Genomic DNA, 19,883 nt, shown 5'->3' with positions numbered 1-19,883 from the left:
TCCGGTGACCCGGTTCTGAGGAAGGGTCACCGGACCCGAAACGTTAACTCTGTTTTTTCCTTCACAGATGCTGCCAGACCTGCTGAGCTTTTCCAGCAATTTCTGTTTTGTTCTCTTCCTTGCAGTTATTTAACACTATGCTTTAGGGTCACCCCTGGCTCAGCGAAGGACAGTACCGCAAAAACTGAGACTGGGCATTGATTATAATGAACAGAGAACTGGTCCAACCTCGACTGCAACATGAAGAACAAGCTCAAAAAAAAAGCTTGCAAATGATCTCACCACTTCTGATTTAACAAAGAGCCTGATAATATCCCAAAATAAATCATTTGTACATCTACCTTTGAGAACACAAGTGTATAACGAACCACAAAGTCACATATTTCTGACAAAGTAAATTGAACAATTTACTTGGCTCAGTGCTACCATTTCTGCACAGTGAGATATATTGATTCGGCTCAATTCTGAACATCATGGAAAATGTTAGTTCTCTGTCACGTTAATCTACAATTTCTTTTTGCCATTCATCGAATAAGCTGAAGAAATTTAAAACACTGAAGATGACCATTCGGCCCCGACAATGTATGTTGCCTCTTTGCATAAACCACCCAAACATTGCTCCTACATCTTCCCCGACATCAAATCTTCATCCAAATTCTCCGTTAAAAGTGGGAACATCTCCATCTCAGATATTGCCCTTCACAAAACATTTCCGGATCCAATAACCTAATGCATAAATAAAGTTATCAGCCTGGATCCATTAAAGATATGACAGTCTTGCTAATGTAAATGAGAACAGATTAGTTTCTGCTGGAATGGAATAAAGAGCAGTTTTAATGTGCTCATCCCTGTTGCAAAGCTACTTGCATCATTTAGCCCAGAATTAGCTCAGATATCTGTACAACTATTGGCATCTTGCAGCAACAAATGGTGACTTGAAAGGGTTCTCAAACACCAACCATCCTTTGTGTTTGATGTTGGTGGATGCCTGATAGCCTAGTGGCTGTTGTACAATGTATACATTTGATTTCCCCAGCGTTGGAGAGAACTTCAAAGGAGTTTCCAACAGTTTGAACATACTTAATTTTCTGTAAAGCACATTGAGAGGTACTAAGTGTCATAGAAATGTTGGTAATTTTTTTCAAGTTGTAAAGCACACCTACTGAGCACTTGAATCAAGGCTGCAACCTCTTTGAAGCTGTGAGAGGGGGAGTTGGCTCCCTGGAAGGTTAGGGGCAAACCACTGAGTCAGCACAGAACTATACCCAGTGTCACAGTTACTTTCAGCGTCAGAAATATGACTGTTACTTTCAAGATTCCAATGAGGACAGTTTTGGTTTGTATATTATGTCGTGCAGTGTATATCTTCGCTACTGTTTACTTATCAACTTATTGCTCATATAAATCTATTTACAGGTATAGTTTGAGTCTGACAAGGCGTTTATTCAACCACTTGGGAAAGCAAAGGGGACCACGTGGATCCGTAAGTCAAACACGGTAACAATGATTTCTGTTCATCACTCTAATGTGCTAGAAATTGATGACACTATACAGAGTTTTATCTGGGCCAGGGGGGTGGGCAGGAAGGTGTGGGGTTAATAAGAAGGAGGAGTGTTGGTCACCTTCTCAACTCTGATGGTTAGTGGCAAGGAAGGCCAAAGATGGCCTTCACACTCACAGGTCAATTGAGGTCCATAACTGACTGATTAAAGGTCACTTCCCACTATTGCTGCGAATGGCTTTTGCCACAGTGCCCGTAGCCCCCGGGGGCACTGTTTGGCATCAGGGGCACTCAGCAACATATCCTCACCCTCACCAATGACCAACACCATGCAGCCCTGCTCCCACTACGACACTGCCTACCTGACTAAGTAGCCCTCCTTACTCCCTGATCCGGTTGCAGTCCCAGCAGTGGGTGCTCCCAGTAGCAATGCTGGGACACAAAGGCTGCCAGCTTTCACCTGGAAACTGGAGGAGCAGCACCTCATACTCTGCCTTGGGAGCCTACAGCCCAATGGTCCCAATGTGGACTTTACCAGTTTCAAAATCTCCCCACCCCCGACCTCGTCCCATGACCAACCCTCCCTATTATCCCCGCCTCCTTGACCTGTCCATCTTCTCTCCCACCTATCCGCTCCTCCCAACTTACTGACCAACCCCCACCATTGCCCACCTGCACTCACCTATCACCATCCCACCTACCTCTCATCCCCGCCTCCTTGACCTGTCCGTCTTCTTCCCACCTATCCACTTCTCTCACTTTACTGACCAATCCCCACCACTGCCTACCTGCACACACTATCACCACCCCATCTACCTTCCCCAGCCCCACCCCTCCTCTCTATTTATTTCAGAGCCCCCTACCCTCCCCTATTTCTGAAGAAGGGTCCATACCTAAAACATCAGCTTTCCTGCTCCTCTGATGCTGCCTGGCCTGATGTGTTCCTCCAGCTCCATACTGTGTTATCTCAGCTTTCTGAGTGGTCAGCTATGCTTGGAGGCAGAATTTCCACTTTTAAAGAGACGGGAGCCCTGTTGCCAGGGTACTCATTGTCAAGTGATTTCGCACTAGGGCCAAAGACTCTTGATCCTGGCATGCAGTTCACCCTGGTTTAGTTTCCCAGTCAATTCCTGTTGGAGCCCTAATCCTCTTGGATAAGTGAAGAGGGAATCTACCCTTGTGCTGACATATTTAATCAGAGATGTGACTTCAAAGTATGAGTCTTCCGGAATGGCATGGATTTCTGATGCCTTTGGGTCTGCAGAGTTGATACCATAATGTTTGGTGCTGACTGATGAAGAGCTCTTGTGCTTGCAATTGATATCTCTTGTGCTGTTCCAATAACAAAGAGTTGCATACTTAATCACAAAGTACAAAACTTCCCTGATGTGGTGATGCTCTCAATTAATATGCTGAGCCTTGTAATAGCAAAATGCTTTAAAACAGGTGGCACGGTGGCTCAGTGGTTAGCAGTGCTGCCTCACAGCACCATGGACCCGGGTTCAATTCCAGCCTCAGGCAACTATCTGTCTGGAGTTTGTACATTCTCTCTGTGTCTGTGTGGGTTTCCTCCCACAATCTAAAGGTGTGCAGGCTAGGTGGATTGGCCATGGGAAAGGCAGGGTCACAGGGATCAAGGGGGTCTGGGTGGGATGCTCTTTGAAGGGTTGGTGTGGGCTCAATGGGCCACACAGCAGGGATTCTATGATCTATGAAAAGTTCTGCATTGATATCCCCAAGAAAAATTCATGGTCTCAGTTATGTGAGGCACCAAGTAGCATTAATCATCAGGGGAGGGTGAATCCCCCCTCACAGTGTCTTTATCTGACTGCAATATTTGATGAGGTACAATCTGCAATGCATTAAAGATCTTGTGTTGGTGCATATTTCCTCTCTGTTCCCATTGTAAATTCCTATGATATTTAATGTGGAAACCCCACCCCCTTTTTTTTCCCCTCTCATTCACTCTTGTGGCAGTGATAGTGGGAGGGTACAATTCATATTGTGCTGTGGTTTTCATGAGCCAGTTCCCATTATAAGAGAGAATATCAGACTTTATAATGGTGAAAGTTGACAGTGGGAGAGTGCAAGATTTATATTGATAGTCAGTGAGTTACCTCAATGTTAAAGCCTTCAGGCACTATTTTTGAAGGCCGCAAAACTGAACTTTCTGCTTGTATTCGTTTGTTGTGTGAGTGCGGCCAATTGAAGCATGTTTGAAATAAATGGTTCATTTCCTCTGACATGCTACTTTACCCACTGAACTAATATTTAATGTGCTGGTTGATGATACTTTATATTGGCACTGGTCCCTGCAACCTGAACAAAATGCTGCAAAGACAGTGTGTTTGGTTTTACCTCACCTGACTGAGGCTGTGATAACAATCTGAGGCTACAAAGTCTTTAGCGCAGAGCTTTCTGCTGTATTGCACATTTGGAACAAGCTCTGCCATTATAGTGGAGTTAGCCTTTTGCAGCACTGCAGAATTAAAAAGAAGGGCAAATTCTAGGCCTCTCTGTGGAACTGTTTCTAAACTATTTCTTCATGCAATGTGGGCATCAGTGGCACCGATTGCCCTGGAGAAGGTGGTGGTGAGCTGCCACCTTGAACTGCTGCAGTCCCTGGGGGCTGGTGGGAGTGGCTGGTGGGTACACCCACTGTGCAGTTAGTCAAAGAACTCCAGGATTTTGTCCCCCGCAACCAGGAAGGAACGACGGCGTATTTCCAAATCAGGACAGAACTTACAGGCGATGGTATTCCCATCTGATGCCCTTATCCTTCTAGGTGGCAGACAATGGCATGGGTTTGGTGGGCAACATTGGAGAAGGTTTGGTGAGGTACTCTGAAGTAGTAGTTAAACATAAAGCTCCAAGGTAATTTCGCTTGTAATAATTCTTAATTTGAATCATAACAATATTGTCAGCAATTGAAATGGCAGGGTAAATCTGAAATTTCACTCCTTCAATAATATTTATGGTTTAGTGGCATGGTCAATAGTTTGTAGTGAGAAGCCTGTGTGTTCGGGAATTTTTATTTATTGCCATCGAATACAATGGAGAGTTAGGGTTAGGGTTACAGCTACTGATTCAGACAGGAAATGACCACTAAGCCATACAAGAAGGAAGAGGGAAACAAATGCAGAACCACAGCATGGCCTGACAGTGTTGGAATCGAATGAGAGGAATAGAGATAGATTATTGTCGGGAGAGACCTATTTTCTGTTTGTAAGACGTGGTTGGTTTCCTTACTTTACTGCTGATTTTAGCATCAAGGAGAAAGTGGAGGAAAATGCTTCGAAGTAACTTGCAAACTAGCCAGTAACAAATCAAATCAGATGTAAAGGACTGCGATTCAATCATCCACTGGGATGTAATGAATCACAATTCCACATCCACTGGGATGTAATGAATCACAATTCCACACCCACTGGGATGTAATGAACTGAGATTCAATCATTCGTTAGGATGTAATGAATTGTGATTCAGTTACCAACTGGGATCTAGTGAACTGTGACTCAGTTACCAACTGGGATTTGGTGAACTGCGACTCATTTACCAACTGGGATCTAGTGATCTGTGATTCAGTTACCAATTGGGATCTAGCGATCTGTGATTCAGTTACCAACTGGGATCTAGTGAACTGAGATTCAATTACCAACTGGGCTGTTGTGGACTGTTCTGAGGAAGGGTCACCAGACCCAAAATGTTAACTCTATTTTCTCCTTCACAGATGCTGCCAGACCTGCTGAGCTTTTACAGCAACTTTGTTTTTGTTGTTGTTGTTGTGGACTGTGATTCAGTAATCGCTTGCCCCAAACATGCAGACTTACCCGCACTGTATCATTTAGTAATTTGTCCTCTGGATCTTCATCAAATTCTGTCTGTGGATAAACACTAATGGAATAGTTTCTCAGATCTTGTCGAATCTAAAAATCAATGAAGAAGACTGAGGTTAGAGGCTGCTAGTAGGAGAGGTGTTAATGTATTGAGCAAGTAAAGAGATTCATTAGCTGGTAGATGCCAAATGTGAATTCCTGCAATTGATGCAATCAGCTCCAGTTTCTATTGAATCCATTGCCTTAAGCGTAAGAAAATATTCATGGTTAAATGTAGAAAGGCCAGGTTGCAAGTAAGAAACAGATTTTTGAGCACCAATGCATGACGGGTATATTATTTTACGAAACACAATATGGACATGCCTGAACATCTGGAAGATGGAATTTTAAGAAATTCTGCATTAACTTACAGCAGGGTAAGGATGTCGGAAGTGAATTGGAACTGAAAATAACACAGCAACTGAAATTACTGCATACAGGACATGATGTGAGAAAAGCTGTCCACTGGCTCACAAGGATTTATTTTCCCCAAAGCAGCGTCTCAATTCACACTGCTTCTCAAAATGCAAAGTCGGGCACGTGTACTGGTTTGGGGAGAAGGGGTTTCGCTGCTCACATCCATTCATGGGATGTGGATGTCGTTGGCTGTTCACCCCAGACAGTCCTGAAGGTGATAGTGAGCTGCCTTCCTGAACTGCTGAAGTTCAGCTCTGTTAGGGAGGGAGTTCCAGGATTCTGAACCGGTGACAGTGAAGGAACAGCAAGATAGTTCCAAGTCAGGATGGTGTGTGACTTGGAGAGGAACCTTTTAGATGGTGGATTCCATTGTATCTGCTGCTCTTGTCCCTCTGGTTGTGAGAGATTGTGGGTTTGGAAGATGCTGCCAAAGGAGCTTGGGTGAGTTGCTGCAGCGCATGTTGTAGAGAATACATTGGTGGTGGGGAGAGTGGAGGTGCTGATGGGTGCTGATGAAACAGGCTGCTTTCTCCTGGATGGGGTCAAGCTTCTTGAGTGTTGTAGGAGCTGCACCCATCCAGGCAAGTGGGGAGTATTCCATCACACTCCTGACTGGTTACTTGTAGACGGTGGACAGGCTTTGGGGAGTCAGGAGGTGAGTTACTTACCGCAGGGGTCCCAGCCTCTCACCAGCTCTTGTAGCCACAGTATTCATATAACCAGTCTCGTTCAGTTTCTGGTCAATGGTAAAGCCCCTGATAGGTCACATTGGGGAAGCTGAGGTGGTTCTCCTTGGAGCAAAGGAGATTGAGGAGGGACCAACTTTGGCGTGCAGGACTTTGACAGCTAAGACAGAGAAAGGAAAGCAGCTCCTATTAAAAGATGGAATGAGGATCAGGAAATGGTAACTTGGAACTCAAGATGGGGTTGAAGCAAAGGTGATCAATGATTTTAAAGGAAAATTGGACAGGCGCTTGAGGGAAGTAAGCCTGCAGGCTGCCAGGGATACAGGGAATAATGGGACTGAGTGGACAGCTCTACAGAGTCCTAGTATCGATCTGATGGACTGAATAGTCACCTTGTGTGCTGAAATGATCGTATGACACCTTAAGATGCGAAGTAGGTGGGGGATAGTATGGTAACTGAGGAAGTGGTTCTGTTGGGGACAGCCATTGGAATCCCACCCCCTACCCCCATCCATTATATCCCAGCCAGCTCAACACACTCACTTTCACTGGAAAATGGGAATAGAATAGTTCATGGAATCACAGAATCCCTACTGTGCAGAAAGAGGCCATTCAGCCCATTGGGTCTGCACCAAACCTCCGAAGAGCATGGCACCCAGAGTCACCTCATCCCCATAACCCTGCATGGGGTTTTTTACTATGGCTAACCCACCTAACCCGCATATCTTGGGACACTATGGGACAATTTAGCACGGCCAATTCATCTAACCTGCACATCTTTGGACTCTGGGAGGAGACTGGAGCACCCGGCTGAAACCCATGGAGACAACGGGCAAAGTCCACACAGACATTTGCCTGAGGCTGGAATCAAAGCTGGTCCCTGGTGCTGTGAGGCAGCTGTGTTGACCACTGAGCCACCGTGCTGCCCTTTTTCCGACTGGCGCTCACTTGCTGGGCTGAAGGGTCCTTTTCTGTGCTGTACACCTCTATGACTCTATGGCTATAACTCCCACTGCTCTCTCTGGGGTCTGCAACAGGGGGCTGTAGCTCACCACTCCTATGCAAAATGAAGCCAGAGGGCCAACATTCTCTAGACACATCATTGGTCCGTTTAGGCAGATGCTACTTCAGGTCTGTGCACAGTTCACATTCTAGGCCTCCATTTCTGGCAGATGGAGATGGTTTCAGACCCATGTCAGTGTCAGCAATGGCACCCTGAGATGCCAGGCACCTCTCCTCCAATCTTCCACTCCTTCCCAGCATGGGTGCAGTCTGCTGCAAAATGCACTGGCCTCAATGTTGGCTACCAAAATCCAGGACTCCCAGCACACAGGTACATGAAACCCTAAGTTCTAGGAAGGAGGAAGGGAAAGAACAGCAAAGCCTCTTTTACGAGAAAGATCTTCTGATTGCACCAACCAACTGTTTCTAATAAAGAAAGCGTTCCAGTAAAAGAACTAACCTCAGCAAAACAAAAAAATAGAATCCTTCAGTTCTGGGCAGGTTGAACATGGGCCAATTTTTAAACCAGCAGTGAAAATAACTCATTCTACAAAGCTCTAGAAGAATACATTGTTAGATCAGGAGATTGCGGGCATTAACCAAATTCTGAGCTCAACTTATTGATAACTGTCTTGGTCCAAAGTGGTTAAATAAATGAAGAAGAAGAAGAAAAAAAAACAATTGAATTAAATATGGGTAGAATTGAAAATGGAATGGACATTGTATATTCGCAGTGTAGAGGACAGTCAGATGTACATACCCTTTGTTTAAAGTCTCGTCTCTCATCTAAAGTGAGTGTATCAGCTTTAGCGATAACTGGGACAATATTGACTATTTTGTCTAGACGGTTCATGAACTCTATGTCCAATGGACGTAACCTGAAAAACATCAGAATGATACATGATTTGTCGCGCAAATTTGACAATAACAGATTTGTCCATTTTCATTTCACATTCCCAGGCGCGTTCACACACCAATCCTGGTAATTTATGCATCATTCACGACATGCACTTACTTAGCTGCCTTTATCATAGTAAAACATCCCAAGGCACTTCACTGGGATGAACGTCAAAAGAAACTTTGCTTCCCAGCCAACACCGGGATCTATTGGGCCAGGTGACCAAACGTTTGGTAAAAGAGATAGATATTGAGCAGGAGAGAGGGAGAGGTAGAAACAGAAGACTAGAAATGATTCCTTAAGCAAAAAGGTAGCAGACTCCAATAATAACCAGATGAAACAGTGACAATAAATCAAAGCGCCATCTTAACTTCATTAGATGAAGTCATAAGGTTTATAAAACCAGCTCTAGCCCTGGTGTTGTATCTTAAGATTAGTCAAACACCCTTTGATATGAAGACTGCTGTAATCTGATGGTACCTCTGGCAAGTACATTTGCAATGTTACAGTCTAGATACGTGGCGGCTCACACGAAAGGGAATATGGTCTTTTGTATTAATTCCACTTCTTGGGTGTGAACACTATAAATTCCAGATGTTTGACTGTATTCAAAGATGTTTACCCTTTGGCTTGCTTCCACAAATAGCAAAATGGAAAGCGTATAATAGTCATAATTATTACTGAGCTCGCTGAGGGATGTATACATTTATTAGGCCTCTAAACCTGGCAAAATTAGTTTTCGAGAAGGTGCCAAAAAATTGAAATTTTTTGCCATTTTACCTTTCAACTTATTCTTTATTCAGTAACGACTTTTATTAAGTTTAACAAACTCCAAATGCAAGGTTGTAGGAGAATCTCTTAGAAAAACCATTAGAATTATTTGCTTCAGATTGACAGTCTTATAGCCTTAAACATTTGTACAATGGCAGCTTCTCAATGCACCTCGTTGACAGATTGATCCTGAACAAGGATAAGATTAAGTCAGTGATTAACTTTCAACCAGGAGATGACTCTTCAACGTGATGCAGGTCAGATTCCTATATCCCGGCTTCATTGTCGAAATTTATCAAGTCTATCATCTGAGCTATTGGGTAGCACAGTGAGAATATCCAGACTAATAGTGCACACTGGATGAGTGAGATTTCCCAGGGAGGGGCTATGCATTCTTGTATGAAACATGTTGCAGCTGATTCTCACTAAGTCTGACTTTTACGGCAAGGTGATACTCTCACTGAAGGTGTAATTTTGTGTTGCTAACTCAGGTTTCAAATGATGTTTGGACAGGCAAGTGTGACATTATGCACTTTGCTAGGAAGAATAGAGGCGTAGACTAATTTCTAAATGGGGAAAGGCTTCGGAAATCTGAAGCACAAAGGCACTTGGGAGTCCTAGTTCAGGATTCTCTTAAGGTTAACATGCACGTTCAGTTAGGAAGGCAAATGCAATGTTATCATTCATTTCAAGATGGCTAGAATACAAGAACAGAGATGTACTGCTCAGGCTCTGGTCAGACTGCATTTGGAATATTGAGAATAGTTTTGGGCCCATATCTAAGGATGTGCTGGCACAGGAGGGGTTCCAGAGAAGGTTTACAAGAATAGGAATGATGGGTTTGTCATTTGAGGAGCGGTTGAGGACTCTGGGTCTGTAGTCTATGGAGTTTAGAAGGATGAGTGGGGATCTGATTGAAACCTACAGAATACTGAGAAGCCTGGATAGAGTGGACATGGAAAAGATGTTTTCACTAATAGGAGAGTTTAGGACCTGAGGGCACAGCTTCAGAGTGAAGGGACAACCCTTTAGAACTGAGTTGAGGAGGAATTTCTTCAGCCACAGGGTGATTAATCTTCGGAGCTCATTGTTGTGGAGGCCAAGTCATTGACTGTATCTGAGACAGAGATAGATAAGTTCTTCAATAATAAGGGGATCAAGGTTTACGGGGAGAAGGCAGGAGAATGGGGTTGAGAAACACATCAGCCATGATGGAACGGCAGAGCAGATGTGATGGGCCGAATTATGTAATTATGCTCCTATATCTTATGTTCTTATGATCTTATAGAACAGACAGGACCATACTGAATCAATGATACCAGCCGAGGGTGGAGTATGTTACATTTCATTGTCCTTTCTGTCAAGTGTGCACCTTAGTACATTTCAGATTGACAGACTGCAACACATGCAGCTTTATGCTTAAAGCAATTAAGCTAATGGCAGCTTCTAAAACAATTACTTAATTCACATAGGTGCTATTTATCTTTCTGGATTGGAAGAATCCTTATTCTTCCTCTTTGTGCGCTGGTAATAAATTACCTTGAACAGGTATCCCTCCCACCAGCATTGTGGCTATGTTCCCCAGGTTATTACAAAGAGCAGAGCACAGAAACAGACCTTTCACTGGGCATGGCTTACAACAGCCGAGGAGTGAATACTGATTGAATATAAAAATCTATGATTGCCAGTGGTTTATCATCTCGAGTCCTTTTCTTAAGAAAGAGAGGATACGAATTGAAAAAAAAGTGGGAAATATCGAATCAACTGGTAACAAGATGGGTCAAATGACCTTCTTCTGTCATGCAAATATTTTATGTTTCTGTGTTTAATATGAAGCCAAATTGCTGTGTGTTTCCTAATCAAACAGCCTCTTTACATTTCTCTCTGCTCACATTCATAGGGGCCTATAGAAATGGTGATCCATTCCCAACTCTTTGTTGTAGCTCTGCAATATGAATGCTACACATCGCATACCCAGTCATATTGCTGCAAATTCTATTCTACTTAAGTCAATTCCTGAACATTTTGTCTCAATTGTCTGGTTTCAGAACTGATCTGTTACACTATTAGCAATGGTACAATTACCATCTGTCATTGGACAGTTGTCACTTCAAGGTCCACGTTAATGGGTTGCTTCCAGGTGAGAGGTGAAATGCTTTGAAGCCAATTGACAAGAGCAGGACATTTTATATTTTGTAAACGCATGATACAATAAGACAGCATGACCTGTGGCCGATGCAGTCAGAGAGCCGTACAGCACGGAAACATACCCTTCAGCAACTCGTCCATGCTGACCACATATTCTAACTAAATCTAGTCCCATTTGCCAGCATTTGGCCCATATCCCTCTAAACCCTTCCTATTCATGTACCCATTCAGATGCCTTTTAAATGTTGTAATTGTACCAGCCTCCACCACTTCCTCTTGCAGCTCGTTCCATACACGCACCACCCTCTGTCTGAAAATGTTGTTTCTTATATCCCTTTTAAATCTTTCCCCTCTCACCTTAAACCTATGCCCTCTGGTTCTGGAGTCCCCCACCCAGGGAAAAGTCTTTGGCTGTTCATCCTTTCCATGCCCCTCATGATTTTATAAACTTCTGTAAGGTCACCCCTCAGCATCTGACGCTGCAGGGAAAACAGCCCCAGCCTAATTCAGCCTCTCCCTATAGATCAAACCCTCCAACCCTGGCAACATCCTTGTAAATCTTTTCTGCACCCTTTCAGGTTTCACAATATCTTTCCTATAGCACACTTAATCTCATAAGATGGAAGCAGTCCCTTCAATTCTGGTCATATAGTTCAATGCACAGCTGTCTTCATACATCAGATCCTGTAAAAATAAAGGCCCCTCAAGCCAAAACATACTCAATTGTTTTTAATGTTCAGAAAATAACATCTTGGTTTTTATTCTTTTCAAAAATTAGTCCCAACTTTTCCTGCCAAAGTCAGCGACTCCTATCCATTCAACAAGCACACGTTTTGGCAGTTAATGATGGTGCAGTGTTCTGGTTACTAAGGTGTGTGCCAAAGGGAGATGGCCAGGAGGCCTGATCTGCTATATGACTCCCTCTGCCCATTTCACGTGGGCATGTGCTGGCCGGATCTAACTAAAGACCAGGCAGTAAAATTGCCTGGGATTCAAATGGGCAATTTAATGGTTGGGGTAAAGGGGTTGGCAAATGCATTTCCTGGACTATAGCAGCCTCCGGCTAAAATTCCACTCCCTGACCCGCCCAAACTATGTACAAGTTATTATCTGGGTAGACAGAGCACTGAAATCCCAATATTCTTGCCATAATCAATGTGTTTTTGAAAAAGAAGACATATGTTTTTATTAAGTCCTGATTGTGTCTTCAATATGAAAAAGCAACAGCAAGCTATTGTGAGTTTAAATAAAGAGGATTACTTGTTCATGCATTTCCTCTTGAAAATCCATTGGTATGTCACACAACAGTGTACAATGGAGGAAAAACTCAAGTAAGGACACTTGTACAAGTTATAAAGAAGTTCATAATTTGGTCAATTGTCTTGGCTCAGGAGAAAGCATGCATTGCAAACCCAATAAGGAAGGCATTTTCACTCTGGTAGTCTATGTGGATTCACCAACCATATACAATGATAACTAATGGATTCCCTTGAACGGATTGATTTTTAGCGTGTTTTGAAGTTAGTTGCTTGTAGTCTTATTGGCGGACTGGTGAATGCTGAGATATTACATTCTATATTTTTTTTAACAATGCATAGATGTTACTGTCCATTTGGTATTGTCTCTGGTCATTGTTCACATGCTGACTTGCTTCCTCCCTGATCCTTGGAGTAAAAGCTTTGTTATCTGAAGACAGTCTTGATCAGATGACGCTCCTGATGAATATTTCTTTGCCCACCCAGGATGATTTGGAAGTGCTAAATGTTGTAACAGATAGTGGTTCTGAAAGGGTTAATGTTAAAGACTGCATTAAGTTAGTTCCACCCCATTGGATCTTGCCATGAGTAATTGGGAGGGGACAAGTCGTAAAGCTGTGGACCTTGAATGAGACAAACCTACATCTGGGTCTCCTCACTGGTTTGGTAGACATTGTTGTGAAGACAATGTAATATGTACCTGATTGTTACCATGTAATAAGCTATATCTTGTTTAACTCTTCTCAGTCAACTACCTGGTAATTTTCTCGACAGCATGAGACAAAGCAGGCCCTCCTAATTTCAATCTAAAAGGAGGATGGTGCCAGCTGATCTACCTTATAATGAGCAGGAGTCTAGTTAGTGTAGACAAAGTGGTATCAGCAGTGGTCATTTGAAGATTTAGTTTACCAGCTAAACAATAAGGAAATGAGGGATTATTCGGACCTACTTATAGTGAACCGGTTTCACCACATTCTCTTTGTTAAGTATCAAACTTGGAGGTATGAAGTCTAGGCTTGTGTTTTGGATGAAGCCTACTGCTAGTAGGTGTGAACTGCACAAATGGGTTCCATCTCAGTAGATCCATTCAAGGGGAGGCACTTGATTAGAAACTTTCTGGAGACCTGAGATACTTCTGAATCTATGCACAAGTCACGGAAAAGTCACTTGAACACTGACAACCATCCTAACAGCATGTCAGCACCCTTTTGAAACTAACGTTAATTCTGGAAGATCCCAAAGTTTGTGTTTTAATGTTATGGATCAGGCATTTTGGTAAATAATTTGCTGGAGGGCTTTCCCTACCTCCTCATCTGCTTAACTTCTTTTTCTCACAGAAAAATGAACAGATCTGTCAAATTTTCCTGGTAGACTGCTCCTACTTTATACCAAACCAGTCACAATTTCTGTAACAGTTTTATGTTGTTGCTACAAAAGCTATGACATTTGAACACTTGCTGTGTGCTCTTACTATTCACAAATTTACCACAATGTCGTGACAACTTCGGCAGAGGAAAATAGAGTTGAAAAAGTATGACACTGTGAAGGCACTGGTCAGCAGAACTTTCACGTGGAGTGATTGTTGCTGCAGGGAAATTCAGCAGAAACAGGTTCAAACCTAGCGAAACAAAACCAGGAATAGCTGGAGGATCTCAGCAGGTCTGGCAGCATCTGTGAAGTGAGAGAGCAGAGTTAATGTTTTGGGTCTAATGACCCTTTTTCAGAAACCTGGACCTAAAGTGTTAACTCTGTTTTCTCTCCACAAATGTTGCCCAGACCTGCTAAGTTTGACTAGCAATTTCTATTTTGGTTTCAGATTTCCAACATGCGTAGTTCTTTGATTTTTTTTCCCGAACAGAGTGAACTGTGTTCACTCTTCCATATTATTATGGATGTACTGAAGGCAATTAAAGATTGAAATGTGTACTGTTTGAAAGGTCGTGAATTCATTAGTTATAAATTGACACACTTACCTGGATACAGTGAGATTCACAAGCCATGAACGTTGACTCTGAAGCTGGTGATCAAGATTACAGACAGGTTGTTGCTACTGTAGTCTTAGTCAGTACAGGGATTATTTAAACATGTAGATGTTATCAGATCAGCCATACTTTGAATGAGTTTCTCTTTGAAAATTAACATAGCTTTTACACAGTCCTGAGACTATTCAATTTTACAGTATGTGTATAAATAAATCCTTCAGAAATCAAGCTTAAATTTAACATTCACAAAAATGATTGACAGTGACTAGGAGATACAAAGGCTATATTTTGCATCATTTTTGAAGATTGCATGGAGTGGGTGACCTTAAAGGCTACAAATGGGCTTTCTCAGGTAACTGATTTGAAGTTCAGTATTAAACAAGGCTGCAAAATAGCACTGACAAGATTTAGCCTCCAGCCATTTTCACTGATAAGGCTTTAAATTCAACAAGGTTCAATTCTTTTGAAATTACCATCCTCAAAAGCACTGGGGCACTAGAAGACTATTTGAGTTTGCATGTTAAAAGGGCACAAGATAAAGGCAGGCACAACCCCCAGAGGGCAACAAGTACCCTTTGCTCCTGAGCATAAGTCCGTGCTAGGATTATACAAGAAAATAACAGCTTGTCAATTAGGATGCAACAGCTTTCATTAGATGTGATTGAGTTGTTTGCCTTGCTGAGATTACAGTGAAAAATATACTCTGCAATCTGCGACATTTCGTTGAGGGAGAAAGCTGTTAATATTTGTTTTTTTTAAGCTGTACTAGCTCTATGCTTACATAGTGGATGACATTGTTGTGGTTCACATTGTATATATGGACTTTCAATAGGCATTTCATGAAATACTACATAATAGACTTTTCTGCCAATTTGAAGCTCATTGAATTAGCAGGTCAGTAGCTGTGGGGACACAAAATTGGCCAAGAGATAGAAAACAAAGATTAATGATGATTAAAAGATAGTAGGAACTGCAGATGCTGGAGAATCTGAGATAACAAGGTGTAGAGCTGGATGAACACAGCAGGCCAACCTTCCTGCTCCTCTGATGCTGCTTGGTCTGCTGTGTTCATCCAGCTCTACACCTTGTTATCTCAGTAATGATGATTAGTTGTTTTCAGGCTGGAGTAAATTTGCAGTGCTGACTTCCCCCCAGTATTCTGACCACTGCTTTTGATGATATACATTCGTGAGCTCGACTCGGGTATACACGGCATAAATTAATGTTTGCAGATGCAGATGAAGAACATACACATGTCAGATGTAACTTAATGCACAGAAGTGTAAAGTGGCATGTGCAGGAACATTGAAGAGCAGTGATACAAACTAGATTGTACAATTTTGAAGGCAAAGGTACAGGCGTTAACTCAGGGGTTAATCCACATCAGTTTTTGAAAATGGCAGGACAAGTTAAGAAGGTAGTTAAATAGGCTGACTGGATCTTTTGATGTTATTAGTAAATATTTAGTGAACAAAGGTGAGAATGTTACGCTATACAAGATGCACTGCAACTCACCAGGCCTTCTACAACAGCAACAGAATTGGCAGGCAATGGCCTAATGATATTATCACCAGACGAGAGACCCAGGCAATGTTCTGGGAAATCTCGCCATGGCAGATGTTGGAATTTGAATTCAACAAAATAAAATGTGGAATTAAGAATTTAATGATGATCATGAAACCATTGGTGGAAAAACCCAACTGGTTCACTAATGTCCTTTAGGGAAGGAAACAGCCATCCTTACCTGGTTTGGCCTACATGTGACTCCAGACCCACAGCAGTGTGGTTGACTCTGAACTGCCCTCTGGGCAATTAGGGATGGGCAATAAATGCTGCCCAGCCAGCGATGCCCTCATCCCATGACCTCTGCCATTGAGAAGGACAAGGGTAACAGATGCACGGGGACACCTGAAAGTTCACCTCCAAGTCACACACACCCCTGTTTGGAAATACGTTGTTCACTCTGTCACTATTGCTGAGTCAAAAACCTGGAACTCCTACCCTAACTGCAGTGCAGATTTAACACCACTGTAGGGACTGCTATGGTTCATGAACAAAGCTCACCATCCTCCTCTCTAGCACATTACAATCAGGGATAGGCAATGAATGCTGACCTTGCTAGTATTGTCCTCGTCCTGTGAAAAATTCTTTTAAAAGCCCTTTAGCACGAAGGGGACCCTAAGTGGAGTATGTGGTCAAACCTGGACATAACACTTTAAGGAGGATGTCAAATCCTTAGATAGCATGCAGAGGAGACTTTCCAGGGTGATATCATGGATCAATGAATTTAATTATATGGAAAGGCTAGAGAAACTGTGGTTGTTCTTTTTAGTGCAGCAAGGTTAAAGAAAGATTTGTTGCAGGAGTTCAACAGCATGAAGAATTTCCAGAGATGAAATTAGGAGAAAGGGTAAGTAAACTGAAGATGTAGAATGAAGGCAATTGGGAAAAGAATCAACAAAGCTATGAGGAAACCTTTTTTTTAATACCTAGAAAGTTGTTACAATTGGCAACATTTTGGCTCAAAAATACCTTCCAAATGGGATCCTTGAAGAGTAATGAATTGGGCGGGATGGTGGGACCTCTAAATTTACATAATAGAAGCAGAATTAGACCATTCGGCCCCTCAAGCCTGGTTTGCCTTTCAGTAAGATCACGGCTCATCTAATGTGTAACTTTTGATTCTCCTGCCTAATAAGAAACTATCCACCTCTGCTTTAAGCTATTCGCCAAGGTCATCACCTGAGGCAGAGTTCCATTCAAAGAGCCAGCACAGGCAGGATGGACCAAATAGCCTGCTGTGCTGTATCATTCTATGATTTGTATCATTCTATCGTTCTATCATTCCTGTGCTATTCATTTAATTTGTTGGAAAACTAGTAATAAATTCAGAAGAGCAGAAATCACGTCGACATTTGTTAAACCTGGATTTTATATGACGTATTTCTTTATTGTTATATTTTTCCTCTCCTAATGCATTCTGATGAAAAGAAGCTTAACTATGTTCTGCAGAATACTTTGAGTACATAATGCAGAGACTGCAGAACAACACTGAGGGAGCTCTGTACTGTTGGAGGTGCCAACTCTTGGCTAAGAATTGAATTGGGCTCTTGGGGCTGCAAACTTTGAGCAAAATGGCTCTCCAGCTTCAGGAACAAGCTGACTATTCTGTAGGGGGAAGTGGACAAGAACCTGTGTTTTCACCTGATCTACAGGGTGCACTGAGTCTGACTGCTTCAAATTAGTGGTTTCAATGATAAAGAACAACAACAGGATCTTTGTAATCCAGAGGTTTTTGTTGGGTTTCTGTTTAGTGCTATGTACAAAAGAGCTTTCCTGATGTTCTGGACACTGCCTTCAAGAGCTGCATTTACCTATACATGGCACTCTCTGCATTCAACACCACAAAGCCTCCAGTCATTTTGAAGGTATGCAGTATATGGGTGGCACAGCGGTTAGCACTGCGGCCTCACAGCACCAGGAACCCTGGGTTCAATTCCTGGGTGTCTGTGTGTGTGTGACTGTTCTCCCTGTATGTGCATGGGTTTCCTCTCACAGTCCAAAGATGTGCAGGTTAGTTGGGTTAGCCGTGGGAAATGCAGGGTTACAGGGACTAGGTGGGATGCGGTTTGAAGGTTCGGTGGGGACTCGATGGGCCGAATAGTCTGCTTCGACTCTCCAGGGATTCTATGATTTGGTAAAATCACTTTTGTCCCCCTTTTCTGACTTCTAGAGCATTGAAACAGCTTTGTACTGTGTTCAGATTCTCCAGCAATTGCCTGACGACCACCTAACCCACTTGCTACGTGAGCAACTGAGTGAGGTGGAATCAGTTTAAAACACCCTCACGAGAATATAAATTAATAGTGAACCCATTGCAACGCAATCTTTTGGCAATGTCCCATCAACATGGGAACAGGCGGAAAATATTACATGTGAAATTTGGCAGCAGGATTTGCAAAGGCAGATGTTGTTGGCAAAGACAGGCATCCAGTTTTACTTTCAAAAGTATGTTTTAGTCCTAAACAAGGCAGTAAAGAACAGGCAAATCCTTTAAAGGAGAGACTGAGTTGAAATAGTAGAGAAGCAAGACGTGTTAAATAGATACTTCACAGATGTCTTCACAAATAAAAACTTATTAAATTCCACATTTAGCTATTTTGGCTCAACACTCTATGGTACAAATATCCATCTGTAAATCATTGTCACGAAAAATAAATTAACTGTCTACAGGGCTTGAGGGATAGGAATATGAGAAAAGGACAGATGATATGCGATATAGTTCACCAACTCCATTTAGCATGCTCACCCACTTCTTCAGGAATTATCATTTTTAGCAGCGGTTTCAACGAAAAGTAAATTTGAATAAAAGACTCAAAAGGAGAAAAGCAGTAGGCCTATGGGGAAAGGGGTGGGGAGTGGGACTACTTCAAAGAACTGGAAGAAATTCAATGGGCTGAATGGTCTCCTTCTATGCTGTACCAGTGTATCATCCTTGATCCCAAATTGGATTAACCCTTAGGTGTATATTTTAGGATCATCAGATATCAGTTGAAAGTTTCACAGTTTTCCAGCTTTTGCTACAATAAGTTAAGAGCAGGTAAAGGACATTTGGCCCTTCAACCTGCTCCACCATTGAATAAGATCATGGATGATTGGATTGGGGCCTTAACTTCAGATTTTAACCTATCCCAATGAACACTGACACCCTTGTTATTCAAGAATCCATCTCTGCCTTAAGAGTATTCATTGGGCTCCCACTGTTCTCTAGGCACAGAGCTTCAAAAACTCATGACCTTCAGAGAAAAACAAATCTTCCTCACCTCTACGTAAATGGAAGACCCATTATTGTTAAACTCCACCCTCTCGCTCCAGTCTCTCTCACAAGGGGAAACATCCTTTCAGTATCCACCATGTCAAACCCCTCCCAGGATCTTGCACATTTCAGATTTACAGGCTTCAACAAAAGCTACTTCCTGATCATCATTTTCTCGACAAAGAAAAAGGTTACTAATTCAAGTTTTCTTTGCACACACTAGTTGTGCGTGGAGTGGTCCTGATATATGACATCGGGATTAGGGCTTGCTGGCATTCACTACTGAAACACACATACACAGGAAAGGTACTGAAAAGTAGACTTACAGACATAAACTGAATCACAGCAGTGAGTTAACTGTCTGGAGAATGGTTTAAACTGTTCTTGTTACTCCAAGTAATAAGGCCCCAAAAAAGACAGGTTGTAAGGGTGCACATGTTTCTGACTAGAAGTGCATCATCCACCTTATTGGCAAAGATAAAAAAAAATTGTCTTTTACCCACACTTGCAGCAGAAGTTAGGCCTTTGGAA

General features: G+C 42.5%; 1 protein-coding gene across 1 annotated transcript in view; it reads right to left on the bottom strand.

The window, feature by feature from the left end:
- Positions 1-19,883, bottom strand: part of LOC109914794 (neuronal-specific septin-3-like) — a 149,326-nt gene that overhangs the window by 22,203 nt on the left and 107,240 nt on the right. The window contains exons 6-7 of the mRNA XM_048609683.1: positions 8,242-8,359; positions 5,332-5,427 (exon numbers count right to left, since the gene is read on the bottom strand). Coding sequence (XP_048465640.1) covers positions 5,332-5,427; positions 8,242-8,359 — 214 coding nt within the window. The remainder of the gene's footprint in view (positions 1-5,331; positions 5,428-8,241; positions 8,360-19,883) is intronic.

Source organism: Rhincodon typus, chromosome 21 (genome assembly GCF_021869965.1).
Source record: "Rhincodon typus isolate 14 chromosome 21, sRhiTyp1.1, whole genome shotgun sequence".
Lineage (NCBI taxonomy): Eukaryota > Metazoa > Chordata > Chondrichthyes > Orectolobiformes > Rhincodontidae > Rhincodon > Rhincodon typus.
The sequence above is the reverse complement of the archived record's forward strand: the minus strand, read 5'-3'. Positions and strand labels throughout refer to the sequence as shown.